Raw genomic sequence first — 15,765 nt, 5'->3', positions numbered from 1 at the left:
ACTTTCCACACATACAATAAATGTGAAACTTCATTTGGTGTTGAAAGGATAATTTTCTTTATCACAAAAGCTTAGCAAATCTTCTATAGGCCAGTCCTGATCCATCATTTCCTAAGATCCTGAAAAATAATTATATTTCTATTCCCAGGTTTTCTTAATTATGAAATAGGAGGGAAAGTATCTGATATTCCCTGAAAGCACCAGAAGGGTATTCTCAGTTTGTAAGAAGACCACATAAAATACAAACTGTCAAGTAAAAAAAAGCATCAATATTAACTTTATGAGGGAATAAAGTCATATTTTATATGTTTCATATATGCCTTATATTTTTTACTATATTTTTAAAAGTGCCTATATTTTTAAAAGTCACAAGCATGACTAATACTTTCCAGTATTACGGTTTACACCACCTCAACAGGAATTTCCATACCATGTACATGATAGAGCTTCTATTAAGTTACAACCAAATTGCTGGGTAAGTGAAAAAATTGGGCTAGTACTATAATTAAATTGCATCTTCTCATTCAATAAACCCAAATCCAATTCAGTTATTTGTGGTAGTAGGGAGGAAGGCATAATATGGATACCAATAGATAATCTACCAATGTCTTTTTGGCCAACAAGTTCAGCCTCTTTTTGCTATCAAACCTTTAATCAGCGCTTCCAACAGATAAAAAAGTGGGGTGTTCCTTCCTCCTTCAGTTTGCCTTGTGGTAGAAGTACAAATGACCCATGAAATTTCCAAAATTCAGGAAAGCAGAGAAAAAAGAGATGACATAAGGTCCTGATATTCATGGATACAAATATGCTCATAATTACATTCATCATGCATACATATTAATACTGATAAAGTATGTACAGTATATGCTTAAATACACACTATGAAATACATCAATTAAGCACTTAATACTTGAAAGTAATTGACATGGTAAAGGTGAAGTAAGTTGTCATTTTTGAGGATGTCAACAATGAATCAGAATGATTTAACTCAAGTTCTTAAATAATAGTTATTTAGTATCTAGGAAATTTTCATCAGTTATTCAAGAAGATTATGTACACAAAGGCAGTTAAATCCATCAAGTCCACAGTTCACAGCTCCCATTTGATGTAAAAGAAAAATGAATTACTGAAGTTATGTATCTTTAATTCTTACCAGTTGGGTCTTGGACATCCTATTCGCCGAGATGTATCCTTACAGATGAGGAGACAATTACACGGACATCTAACATATTTCTTCCCTGTTGGTGGGTTTTTGATTGGCTACATAAGGTGGGGGGGGGGAAGCCAAACATAGGTCATGAAAAAGAAGAATAGTAATAGTAACATTTATATCATGTTTTAAGGTTTACAAAGCACTTTACAAATATAATTTCATTTGATCCTCAAAACAAACCTGATAGATAGGTACTATAATTATACCCATTTTACAGATTAGGAAACTGTGGCAAACAAGAGTTAAGCGACTTGCCCAGGGTCACACAGCTAGTATCTGAGGCCATATTTGAACTCAAGCCTTCCTGATTCCAGGATATCTATCCATTACACCAGCTAGCTGTCACTAAACAGAGAATATAAAGTCACAATGTTGTTCCCTTTTTTTTGAATTGTATAAGGTACCTTCAAACCTGAAATTCACTAGTATACATCAAAGCTCACCTTAATTTAGGAAAGTTCCTATTTCTAATGTTATCAAATCATTGAAAATTTTTAAAATAGAAAACTTTCTAAAAGGCTGGAAAAGTCTTTATCACTTAGTTAAAATTTAAACATCCAGAAGCTAGAATACATTTTGGGAGTGGACAGAAAGAAGAATATGGGGTAAATGATTTATAAAATTACTATGTACTACTTCCTGCTATTCTATACACAAGATATTCTATCTTCCATCTCTTGGAATTAGCAGAAACTGTCCCCTATACCTGGTATACACTCCCTTTTTCACCTCTGCCTCTTAAAATTCCTAGCTTTCTTCAAAGTTCAGCTCAAATTCCCCAGTTGCTAATGGAGAGATGGGGGGGGAAGAGAGAGAAAGAAGGAGAAACAGAGACAGAAACAGAGAGAGACAGACACTGAAAGAGAGATGGGGAGAGGAGGGGTGGGAGAGACAGAGCATACTTACACGTGTACATGTGTCTACCCCCAAAACAACACAAGCTTCTTGAGTCCATGGACTTTTTCATTTTGTCTTTGTAATCATAGTCCTAGCACAGCATCTGACATATATTTGCTGTTTAATAGATGGTTGTGAATTAAGTGTGGTATAAGAGAACAAGGGAATGGAATAAGCATTTATTAAGCATCTATGATGTGCTAGGTACTGTGCTAAGCACTTTACAAATATCTCATTTGATCCTCATAATAAACCTGGCAGGTAGGTACTATTATGAACTGCATTATGGAGTTGAAGAAGGCACACAGAGGTTAAATGATTTGGCCAGGTTTATATAGCTAGTATTTGAACTCAGATCTTCCTGATTCCAGGCCCATTGAGCCAACTAGGAGCCTTCATGGGAGTCAACTGTCTTATATTCTAATCCCACTACCAGCACAAACAAGTGACCCTGGAAAGGTCATATAACTTCTCTGGGATTTCATGCTCCTCTATTGTAAAATGAGAGGATTAGATTAAGTAACTTCTAAGGTCCCTATCAATTCTAAAACTCTATAGTTCCTTTGATATCTATGTATATTTAAATAATCTAATTTATATCTGTCACTTTCTCTCAAAGCATACTGAAACCTTAATTCATGCTATCCTCACCATTCATCTGGACAACTTTAAGAGGATCATAGGATAAAGGTACCTCATAGGTCATCTGGTCCAATTCCCACTCTTATTTTACAAATGAGTAAACTGAAGTCCAGAGTTGAAATGACACAGGTACAATATGGCAGTGTTGGAAATGGAACCAGACCTTTTAACTTCAAATCCAACAAACATGTTACTCTACCATGTTTCCTCCCTGACCCCTAAAAGACACCTTATTGATCTCCTTGCATCCAGGCTCTTCGATTTATTCTTCACATAGCTACCAAAATAATTCTCCCAAGATACAAATCTGATCATGACCAAGTCATTCTCCTGTTAAAAAAGCTAGAGTGGTCTCCAATTGCCTCAATTATAAAATCCAAACTTCTTAACCTGGCATTTAAGGCCTACTGCAATTAGGGTCCAAAATCCTTCCCCAGGCATGTTTCATGTTATTCCCTAAGAGGCTGTACATTCCAGACAAACTGAGCTTCTAGCTATACCTTGAACTTGAACCTCCATATTGTACTTCTTGTTCATCACCCAAGTCATGCCTAACATGGAGTATGCAACCCTCTCCTACTCTCTACTTTTCAATCTCCCTATCTTCCTTCAAGGCACAGCTCCTACTCCCGCCATGAAGCTTCAAATGATTCCTCTCATTTATTACTGGCCTCTCCTGCAAATAGACCTAGAACATTTTTGATTCTGCCATCCCTTCCTATCTCTTATTATACTCATCTTTGCACATGCATTATCCACCTACTAGAGCATAAGCTCTTTGACGGTACAGTCTACTTTCTTCTTGTTCCTTGCACATAGTCGGTACTTAATAAATGTTGAACTGAACTAGATTTCCAAAAGGTAGCTTCACAGGTAGCTAGAGAGCACAGTGGATAAAGCACTGAACCCAAAGTCAGGAAGACTTGTTCAGCCTCAAATTCAAATTCAGCCTCAGATACTTCATAACTGTGTGATCTTAGGCAAATCACTTAACCTCTGTCTGCCTCAGTTTCCTGATTCATAAAAATGGGAATAATGATAGCACCTATACCCAAGGATGCTCTGAGGATCAAATGAGATAATACTTATAAAGCATTTTATAAACTTTAAAGCACTACTTAAGTGCTAGCCATTAGTATTATTATATCCATACATAAACTATGCCAAGCACTATTCAGGTTTTGATACATTCTGACAACTCTCTCTGGCCCATATAGTTAATACTTGAAAAATTATGAAATCTACATACAAAATGGTACCCCACATTATGGGTTATTGCTCTAATATCTCTTACCATAAAAAAAACTATCCAAAGAAACAGAATACATGGGACCAAGGACCTTGGTTTTTATAAGATAATAATATTTGTAAAACACTTAGCACAGTGCCTGCCTGGCACATAGTAAGTGCTTAATAAATGTTCAATCCTTCCCTTCTCCTTGGTTAATAAAGAAAAATATATCTTTATTTGTCACTTAACATTTCTGATCTGGCTTCACATATTCACATATATTCTAGCCAAACTAGACTGCTTGCTATTCCTCCAAACTAAACATTCTCTCCCACTGCCATATCTTTGCATACGTTGTCCCCCATGCCTGGAATGCCTTCTCTCTTTACGTCTAATATTATAATCCTGTTGTCTTCAAGAGTCAATTAAGGTAAAGCCTCTTACAGAAAGCCCTTCCTAATCACCCCAGTATTTAGTATTCTCTCTCTCTCTCGCTCTCTCTCTCTCTCTTTGAATTATCTTGTATTTACATGTACATGGGATATCCTTCCAATTGAGTATAAACTCATTTGAGGCAGGAATTGTTTCATTTTTGTCTTTAGATTGCCACCATAATACTTCATACACAATCTATGCTTAATGCTTACTGAATTCTTTCTCCATGTCTAAATAATCATTTTTGAGATGGTTTATGGCCTATTTTTTTTTAAGTTATCTGTCTCTTTGTTTGCTCTATGGTTGCTTCTAAATGGCTAGACATTTGCACTTCCTTGTAACAACTCACTGGGAGAGAATAAAAATTCCCACAACTCTCCCCATCTCCCATCCCCTCGACTCAATGATCATGTAATTAAATGAGTAACAAAACAGAGGTGGAGAATTCAATGGGGCCAGTGTTGAGGCATAATTGGCATCACTCTTCTCTCTTGGGATAAAAAGAGCTGTCAAAGGGTGAGGATATTACAGGGAGTAATAATTATCTCCAGGCAAAAACCTACCTTACTTGTGACCTTTATCATAAAGCATTTTTTTTATATCACTCATTCTTCACAAGGATTGACAATGTAAAAATCTGATATAAGCATATTTCTTCCAAGTATAGTGTTAACTGAAGCCTTATTATTTTTCAGTTTACTTCAATTATCAACAAATGTTGATTATGCATAAGGTGCTGTATTCGTTTCTGCCCTCATGGAGCTTTTTGGGGGACAGGGCAGAGGGAAGTACTGATAATGGCACTACAGAGGACAGAGAGTGTGATAAGTACAACAAAACGGTCCAGACAAAATGTTCTAGCAAAACTTGGGTAAGGAGAGACATTCAAGTGGGGGTATAGGGAAAAAACAAAGTTCATCCTTTAGAATATGTGTTGTGAACCAATTAAACATTATCAAAGTGGATGTGTCTGAGTCACCAAACTATTGGTAAAATGGCTTTCTGTCTTGTTTCCAGAAGTAAATGATTATCTACACCAGTCATGAAAACTCATTTGAGCACTCTACATGCAAGAAACGCATTTTAATAGTTTCACCCATAGAGTGAAGCTACATCTCTCATTTACAAAACTGCCTGATAAAACCTTTTTATCATAAGAAAAAAAAGAAAATGGACTTAACTGTGATGGGAACAGAGTCTAACTAAGGACAATAAGTAATGATCTCACAACCTACTATTCTGACTTACTTATGTAAGAAGACAAAATGCATTCCATTCAAAACAATCATGAGGACTTTTTAATTGATTTAGCTTCCATAATACACTGTGGTCATTATAAAGGGATCCCAGTGTTTGTATTCCTGCCCAACTACTACTAGGGTAATGCTACTGATACACTTCATTTAGAAAGGACTCACATGCCAATTTAGGCTTTCTTAAGCGGGGGGAGGTTGTGGGGGGAGCCCTTACCGTAGCTTCATTGCAGACTGTACATTTCACTACATGCTGGTGAAGCTTGCCATCCAAATTGATTAGAGATTGGCACACACGGCAGTTTATTATAGGAACACCACTGGCATCTGGACTAGCAATGGCTGTGTAAGGAGGTGGGAGTTCCGCTGAAAAGACAGGAATCAAGTCAATAAGCATTTATTAAGTGCCTACTTTATGCTAGGTACTGTACTGAGTGGTTGGAATACAAAGAAGGGGGGTGGGGGACTCAGTTCTTACCCTTGAGTAGCTTACAATCTAAGAAGAATAAGCATTTATTAAATGACTAGTCTGTTCCAGAAACTGTGTTAACTGCTTCACAAATATTTATTAGACCCTCACAACAAAACTGACAGGTAGGTGCTATTATTATTATCATTCCCAATTCACAGATGAGGAAACGAACAGACAGAGATTGAGTGACTTGCCCAGGGTCACACAGTTATTAAGTGTCTGAGCCCAAATTTGAACTCAGGCCCTCCTGATTCTAGGTACCATGTTCTACCTACTGTACCACCTAGCTGCTTAACATGGGGAGACAAGATACAAACAACTATGTAAAAACCAGAGCAATACAGGATAAATTGGACATAATCTTAGAGAAGATACTAGAATTAAGTGAAAATAGGAAAGGTTTCTTGTGGAAGGCAGGATTTTATATAATACTTGAAAAAAGTCAGGGAAGCTAGGAGGTGACAAAGAGGAGGAAGATGATTCCAGGCATAGGAGTAAAATGTGATGTGTGTAATCGTGTCTGACTTTTCATGACCTTATTTAGGGTTTTCTTGCCAAAGATACTAGAATGATTTGCCATTTTCTTCTCCAGCTCATTTTACAGATGAGGAAACTGAGGCAAACAGGGTTGAGTGACTTGCCCAGAGTCACCCAGCTAGTAAGTGTCTGAGGCCACATTTGAACTCAGGAAAATGAGTCTTCCTGACTTCAGTCCAGTCCTCTATCCACTATGCCACCTAGCTGACCAGGCATAGGAGAAAGATAGTGGTAATGTAGGAAGATGGAGTGTCTTGTGTGAAGAACAGTAAGGATGCAGGTGTTGCTGAATCTTAAGTTATAAGAAAACTGTATATGCAGGTGGGGGAGGTGATGTCATTATTAAGAGGCTAAAAGGGAAATGGGATTCTTAGAGAAATTATGCCTATTGTGAACACAGAGGCAATACAGATGACTCTTAAATATTCTATAAGGATGTTCAAGGAACAGAAATCTGCTATGCTTTTAGTCCTGTTTTTTAAAGAAGTCACCTAGACTAGGTTCCCCAAAATTAGTCTCAGGAGATGAAAGCAAATATATGTATAATAAAATATTCCTAGCTTTGAGTTCATATCTGATTTTTTTAAGGCTCATCCACAATGCCACAGTTTCCAACACCTACTTTTCAGACGTTATGATCAAATCCAGTGAACAAATTCACTCTTTATTTCAAAAGAAAGGTGATTAAAATTTTATTAGTACCACTCCTCTTCCCATTATATTGCAACCCTTATGACCATTATTAGACAGCTCCTTCATTGTTTCATTCCCTGCCCCTCATACACAATATCATCATCTAAAGGTCAACTTTCTGCATAGAAGCCTGTCCAAACTTAGCCAGTTTAGTCCTTAATGGCAGACACAAAGTCTATATTGTCTGAGATGCTCATGGATAATAAAATGAACCTAGCTTCCAACTCATAGCAGTTACTGGGCCTCTACCAGAAGCTTTTCTGGTTACAATCCAGTAAAAGTCAGTCTGGCTATTCTGTGCCTAATGCAAAAACCTTGGCCCAATATTCAAAGAATATTTAAAATCTGCAGAAAATGCCTATGACAGCAAATCATTAAGTTATGATCTAATTTTGCAGCTGTAAATGTTCTTTTGTTAGGTAAAGAAGCATAGATCCTTCCACTTACTACTTCTAGGCTTACGTGGTAGATTTGTACATTTAGACTATTCTCCAGGAATCAGCAGGCAAAGATTTAATGGAGAAAAAAAAAGGAAATTCTCTGATCTCTCTTCTCCTCTCATACAGTCTCATGCTGGCATCCTGTGTAGTCCTGCTCCCAAAAGGTACATAAATAGAGCATCCTTTTATAACCTTGGCATCTTGGCTCTTCCTCGACATCTCTCCCCATTCCATCCCCCCCAACACACACACATATACACTCTCACTTTAGCACTCTTCCTCATCTTATGAACACACAGTTCTGCTATGGATTGCATATAGTTACTAAGATAAGGACTAAAAAGAGGACAATTCACAAGAGGCAGAGATATGGGGATGCTCTTTGGGCCACAGTGCCATATTGCATTTGACATAAACTGGGGCTTTGTGGGAGTGCCAAGTTGGGATGATGAAGGTTCTGGTAAAACTGCGATGTCAGCAGTTTAAGGAATAGACACAATAGGGGTAGATACAAAGCTTTGAACCTCAGCCAGGGAAGCAGGGAATCAGTATAACCATACTGGAACAGAATAGTTTCCTCTTCCTCCAAGGAAATAAGGAAAATCAAGACAGACTGGGGCCCAAATGACCACTGACAGCCTAACATGAAAAGGCAAATAGATCAGATAAGGCACAGTTTTAGAGTCATAAGTATTCCTCTTCATATAATGGAAACTGAGTACTGGAGTTTGAGAATTAAGGAATAGAAATGCTCTCATATCCTTTTAGTACCATTTTAAAAATTAATTATCTATCCTATATTCCTCTAAACCAGGAGTTTTTAACCTGGGTTAAATGGAAAAATTTCAGAGGGGCCACGAACTTGGATGGAAAAATATTTTGAAAACTGTCTTTCATTTCTTTGTTTTGTTTTGTTTTGTTTTTTTGGTGAGGCAAAGTGACTTGCCCAGGGTCACACAGCTAGTTAAGTGTCAAGTATCTGAGGCCAGATTTGAACTCAGGTCCTTCTGACTCCAAGGCTGGAGCTCTATACACTGTGCCACTTAGTTGCCCCTGGCTTTCATTTTAATTGGTTGTCTTTGCAATCCTTTGCAAAGGATTTATTTTAAGAATTTTAAAAACAGTGTTTAGAGAAGAAGTTCACAGATTGCCAAACAGGTCCATCACACAAAACAGGTTAAGAAGCCCATTTGTAAATTATCCTGCTTTTTTGTATATAAAGTCCCAGGCCTGAGATAGTGATGAATATATAGTTTAGATACAAACCATCCCTGAGGGGTCTAAAACCTTTTCCAAAATGCTTGATTTTTATAAAGCATGTGTTTTCTTGCAGTAAGGCTAGTGTTGTGTTGAGTTGGTATAGAAGCAGAATGAAATAACTCTGGACTTACAGTCAAGAAAATCTGAGTTTGCATCTTGCTTCAGATACTTAATGAGCTGTGTGATATTACTAATAATAACTTGCCTTTATATAATGTCTTAAGGTTTACATAATACTTTACATATGTCATCTCATTTGATTCTCACCGAGTAGGTGCTATGATTATACCTCTTTTAGAGATGAAGAAACTGAGGCTAAGGCCTGTGACGTGACTTGAACAGGGTCATTGAAGCAGGACTGCAACTCTGGTATTCCTGACTCCAAGTCCACTTAGCTTACCTTCTCTCTGTTTCAGTTCCTTATCTATAAAACGGGGGTAAATAATAGCTGTAGTATCTAAATCTTTTGGGATATTGTGTATGTATGTGTGACCCTCACAAACATTAAAGTTCTATATAAATGTTACTGTTGCTATATTGTTAATATTAAAACTAAATGATATAGTATAAAAGAGAGAAGACTTAAATAAAGTATATAGCACTACCAAAGACAAGGGTAATACCCAAAAGAGTCTCTACCATGGAGCAAAATGCAATTGAAACTGTTAATAATAAAAAGAAATAGTGATGGAATAATTTCCCAGTAGCAGAGACTAAATCGACTAAACTAGTTTCTAGATTTTATGATGCAGTAAAATGATTTCTATCTAGCACGGTAAGTAATGTTGCCTTAGGACTTGAGCATAGGTCACTATTGTAATTAAAATAAAGATGAGAAAAATAAAAAAAGTTCATTATAATGTACAGTGAGGATGCTATCACCTGACAACCTCAGGTTTATCAAAAATATGCTGAAACTCCCAAAGGCTAATTAACAAATGCTTTTGGGGGGCAGCTAAATGATTCAGTAGATAAGACTCTGAAACTAGAGTCAGGAAAACCGGAGGTCAAATTCAGTCTCAGACATTCATTACTGTATGATCCTGGGCAAGTCACTTAATTTCTGTGTGGCTCAGTGTCCTCACTTGTAAAATGGAACTAATAATAGCACCTACCTCCCAGGGTATGTTAAATGAGATAATAATTGTAAAGCACTTAGCACAGTGCCTAGCCCATATTAAACACTGCATAAATGTTAGTTATTATTTTTAGTAGTAGTAGTAACATTCCATTCTAATTCATAATCAGCAGAACTTTTATCACACCCAAATCCCAGCAAGGTGGAGAAGATAAAATGACATTGGAACATTTTTCTGAGACTTATAACAGACTTGTTGAAAGTCAAACCCGAATTATGGCTGAAGAAATGATACAAAAACACGCTTCATAGGATCATAACTTCACACCTGGAAGTGTCTTTAGAGACAGTCTAGGTCAACCTCCTCGTTTTATAAATGAGGTAACTGAAACCCAGAGAGGTTAAAACAACTTGCTCAAAGTCACATAGGTCATGAGGAGCCAAAGTAGAATTTGAAAGATGGTCTTCTGGCCCTAAGTCAATCACAGTTTCCACTGTACCATGATGCCTTTCTATTTCTTAATGAAAGCTGAGAATGCCATATAATGTGGCTTTGCATAATGCAACATATGTTATTTGTTCTTATTTTTAATGTATGCTTTTTTGCTTTTTATACCATATTCATCTTAATAGCCATCCTTTATAACAAAGATTTAAAAAGAAAGAAAGAAAAAGTTCAGCTAAAAACAATAAATATATCAACTGTGTCTGAGAGTATGTGCAACATTCTACATGTATGTTCACTCCTTCTGCAGAGAAGAGAGAAAGAAGCATTGCCACAACTCCTCTCATGGGACATGTTTGCTCATAATAATTACGCCAAGTCCAGTGTTGGTTTTGTTGTTCTTTTCATTTATGTTGTGGCAGTCCTTATCTGTATCGTTCTTCTCATTCTGCTTTTCATGGTGCAACAATTCATGCAAACTTTCCCCCTGTTCCTCTGAATTCATCTTTGTCATTTTTTACAGTGCAGTAATTTTCCATTGTATTTATATACCACAATTCTGTTAGCTATTCCCTGATTAATGGGTACCTACTTTGTTTCCAGTTCTTTGGTACCAAAAATAGCATAGGGTGGCATATTTAAAATAAAAGCATAGGTTGAAATTCAATTTTTAAAAATTCAACAAGCATTTATTGACTAGTATGTTCCAAAGTATTATGCTAGAAACTGAAAATATTAAGGTAGAAACAAAATAGTTCCTGCCCTACAGGGACTTGCATGCCACAGGGGTGAATAATATGAACATAATATAATACAGAGTGGGAAATTAAGGGAGAAGGACAAAGCAAAGATTAGGTGGAGTCTTCAAAAATCTTTGAGAAAAGAGAGTTCGTCACCATTTTTCTTTCATTCTTTTTCTTGTACAAAATGACTAATATGGAAACCTTTCACCTGATTTCACATATATATGTGAAATATGTATCTGATTGCTTACCATCTCAGGGAGGGGGAAGGAGAGTGAGGGATAGAATTTGGAACTCAAAACTTAAAAAAAATGTCAAAGAATTGTTTTAACATATAATTGGGGTAAAAATAATATATATTCATATATATTCAAATATAACATATATAATATATATTCATATATTCATACATATATGTGTGTATGTATGTGTGTGTGTGCGTATGTGTGTGTGTGTGTGTGTGTGTGTATATATATATATATACACATATATATAAAATAGAAGGGGGCAGGGCTTCACAGAGGAAGTGGCACTTGAGCTAAGACTTGGAGGAAGCTTAGTAGAGTGCCTGGCACATGGTGGGCCCTAAATAAATATGGATTGACTAAATAAGTGAGATCCAGGCAGAAGGGAGGGACTCTAGGAATGCACAGAGGCAGTATTTAGCATATGGAATTTAGGAACAGCAAGCCTGGAATTAAGTATGTGAAGGTGAGTAGTAAGGAAAATATGATTGCACGGGTAGGTTAGAGAAAGATTATTGACAGCCAGGCTGAGAGGTCTGGATTCTATCCTAAGGATAATAGGGAGCCAATGAAGATTTCTGAGCAAGCAAGGGACATGGTCAGACCTGGGCTTTGGGAAAATTGCTTCAGCAGGCATGTGAAAGGGTGGAAAATAAATATAGGTGGCAGAGTGATCAATTAGGAAGAAATTATGATAAATCCTGGAGAGAAACATGAAAAGTCCTCAAATTCATCTTCTTTCATTCTCTTCTAAACCCTCTGCAATCTGGATTCCATCCTTCAACAGTCAACTAAAATGCCCTGTCTGAAATTAACAACAATCCCTCAATGGCCTACTCTCATCACTTTTTTTAAATCAATCCTAATGCTTTTTGATCTTGCTCCAGTATTTGACATGGTCCCACCTTCACCTCCTGGGTATTCTCTCTAGATCTTCATGACATTGATCTCTCCTGGTTCTCCTACCTGTCTGACTGCTCCTTGCAAGTCTCCTTTGCTGGATCTACATCCATGTCATGCCTACTAACTATGGGTGTTTCTATGATTCCCAATCATCTTCTCTTTTTCTTCTCTACCATCTCACTTGTTGATCTCATTAGCTCCCAAGGATTCAATTATAATTTCCTTGCATATGAGTCCTATATCTTAAGGAAAATTAATATTATGCTCTATTATTTAATAACCAATATTATTATGTAATCCATCCTATTCCCTGTTTTGTCAAACCCCAACTTCTCAGCCTAGCCCAAAAGACACGTGCTCTCCCAGTCTGGTGTAATCACATGCTAACCTTGGACCCTTGCTTTTATTTACAGATAAACAAAAAACTATCTTGGGCTCTCTTCAAGGGACAACTCTCCTGTCCTTATGACTCCTTGTCAAAATTAGGGGTGATTTAGTCTTCAAGGGGAAGGTAAAGGGAAGTGGGAGGTAGGGTCCTGATTGAAATGGTTCTGATTTTCTAGCCAAGATTACTAAAGAAACTTAACATTCCTCAACTACCAGAGAGGGATGTGATCAGCCACACCTGAAGGTCAATCTACTTTCCCCATCTACAGACTAATCCTATCACCTGAGGATTACTTCCCTACAAGGAAAAAGTAATAGAGAAAAGCTAAGGTAACTTTTAACCCAACTCCTCCTTAAATGTCTACCAATTGAGATTGTCTTGCCTTTGCCAGGGGTGGTCCAAATGATGTATGATTAGGCCAATAAGAAGTAGAACACAGCTAGATTTAAAAGACCCTGTAGGCCCCTCACTCAGGTCTTTGGTTATTGAGAAATGCCACTGACCCAATTTATTGGTTATCCTTAGCCTAACAAATTATCATGCTCAGGTCCCTGGCTTTTTGGCAGAGAAAGCCAGCATGACCCATTTTACTGACAGTGGATGTGTCACTGTTGATAAAATGTTATCTTTCCCTGGAGAAAACTATGTCTCAGTCTGCCTTTGTTGCAATTTTATATATCCTGGCCACAGTTTATATATCCTGGCTAAGCTTTTCTCCTGAGTTCTCATCCTACATTACCAACTGCCTGAAGGTGAAAGAAAGACAGCTGGTGGGAATAGGGATGCTTTAAAGTAGTAAAAATGAAAAGACAACATATTGTCTTTATAGGAAAAAAAAACAACAGCAGAAAACCCTAATTAAGAAAAAGTACAATATTAAAGACAAATAGAGGAAAATATAAACCTAACTCATAAGTTAAATGTGAATGGATTTAACAATCCAGCCAAATAAAAAAGAGTGACAGTTCTTGTAAAAATACAAAACCCTACACAATATTTTGCTAACCAGAAACACACCAAAAACTCAAAGCCATACACAGAATAAAAATTAAGGTCTAAAAGAAAATTTACTATGCATCAGGAGAATCTGAAAATGTAGGCATTCCAATCATGCTATCACAAAAAAGGCAAAAACAAAAATTCATAGTATAAAGAGACAAATAAGAAAAGCATATCATTCTGAAGCAAATACATAACAAAGCATTATTAATATTAAACTTACATGCTCCAAACACCTTAATATCTAAATTTATGAAAGAAAAATTAAGTGACATATAAGAAAATAGTAATATAGTAATAGCAGAAGACCTTAATTTCTTTCAGTCTTAGACAAAATTTAACAAAGATAAACAAAAGGCAAAACACAAAATTGAAGAAATTATTGGAAAATCTAGATAAAAAAGGCTTCTGAATGGAATTTTGACAAAAACTGACTGTATTAGGGCACAGAAATATTGCAAGTAATGGGTAGAAGTAATCATCACATTCTTTACAGACTATAACTCAGTAAAAATAGTTTTCAGTTCAGGAATACAAACAAGACTGAAATGGACACAACAATGAAAATCTAAATAATTAGTGAATCAAAGAACAAATCATAAGAACAACTAAAAAGTATGTGAAAGAAAATGATAATGAAGAAGTAGACTAGTACAATGTCTGGGATGCCGCCAAAGCAGTACCTCTGAGGGAAAAATATACCCCTAAAACACATATTTACAAAATAGAAAAGCAAAAGATTAATGAACTAAGATTCATTTTTTAAATTAGAAAATCAACAAACTTAAACTAAATAGAAAAGAGATGTTAAAAATTAGAGAAGAAATAAAGTAAAAACCAAAAAGAACTGTAGAAATTATAAATAAAACTAAAAACTGGTTCTTTGAAAAGACTAACAGAACTGATAAACTGTAAAACAACTTGATTAAAAAGAGGGTAGAAAATCATTATCAACAAACTAGCAAATGAACAAGATGAAACTAAAAGAAGAACTAGAGATCTTAAATAATTCAATCTCAGAAAAAGAAATAGATTTTGTTGTAAAGAAAATACCAAAGAAAAAAAAAACTGTTCCTAATGGATTCATAGAAGAATTGTATCAAACTTTTAAAGATTAGCACCAATACTACACAAAATATTCTCAAAAATTGAAAAAGAAAATAATTTACCTTATTTCTTTTATGAAACAAATATAGTCCTAATATGTAAACCAGTGAAGGGTAAAGCATAAATGCAAACCAGTATCATTGATGAATACCAATTCAGAAATTTCAAATAAAATTCCTTCAGACTAGAGCAATTCATCCAAGAAATCATTCATTATGACCAAGATGGATTTATACCATGGATAGAAGGATAATTCAACATTAGGGGGGAAAAAACCATAATCACATTAGAAACAAAAACATACAAAACCACATGATTACTGTATTTCAATAGATGCTGAAAAGTCTTGTATTAATTTCAAACACTCATTTGTGCTTTAAAAAAATCTACAAAGTACATGCATAGAAGTACCCTTTAAAAATATAATAAAAAATATTTACCTAAAACCAAAAGCAAACATATGCATTAGGGCTACACTAGATAGAACTTTTCCCAATACAAGAGTAAAGATTCCCATTCCCTTGCTATTAATATTGTCCTAGAAATGCTAGTAATAGCAACAAGACAAGAAAAAGAAACTAAAAGCATAAAGATGAAGAGGAGATAAAACTATCCTACTATGCTGATTTTATATATATATATATATGCATATATATATATGTGTATACATATATATATATATAAGAGTTTACTTAGAAAATCCCAGGGAATCAGCAAAGACACTAATTGAGTCAGTAGCTTCAGCAAAGTTGCAGACTACAAAATAAACACAAAAATCAACAGA

At 35.8% G+C, this 15,765-nt stretch overlaps 1 protein-coding gene across 2 annotated transcripts in view; it reads right to left on the bottom strand.

Moving 5' to 3' along the window:
* PIP4P2 (phosphatidylinositol-4,5-bisphosphate 4-phosphatase 2) overlaps positions 1 to 15,765 on the bottom strand; it is a 78,187-nt gene that overhangs the window by 37,789 nt on the left and 24,633 nt on the right. For both annotated transcript variants that reach the window (XM_027856983.1, XM_027856984.1), the window contains 2 exons: positions 5,889 to 6,037; positions 1,154 to 1,260 (listed from right to left, as the gene is read on the bottom strand). In XM_027856983.1, coding sequence (XP_027712784.1) covers positions 1,154 to 1,260; positions 5,889 to 6,037 — 256 coding nt within the window. The remainder of the gene's footprint in view (positions 1 to 1,153; positions 1,261 to 5,888; positions 6,038 to 15,765) is intronic.

This window comes from Vombatus ursinus, unplaced genomic scaffold (assembly GCF_900497805.2).
Source record: "Vombatus ursinus unplaced genomic scaffold, bare-nosed wombat genome assembly UNPS02011767.1, whole genome shotgun sequence".
Classification (NCBI taxonomy): Eukaryota; Metazoa; Chordata; class Mammalia; order Diprotodontia; family Vombatidae; genus Vombatus; species Vombatus ursinus.
The sequence above is the reverse complement of the archived record's forward strand: the minus strand, read 5'-3'. Positions and strand labels throughout refer to the sequence as shown.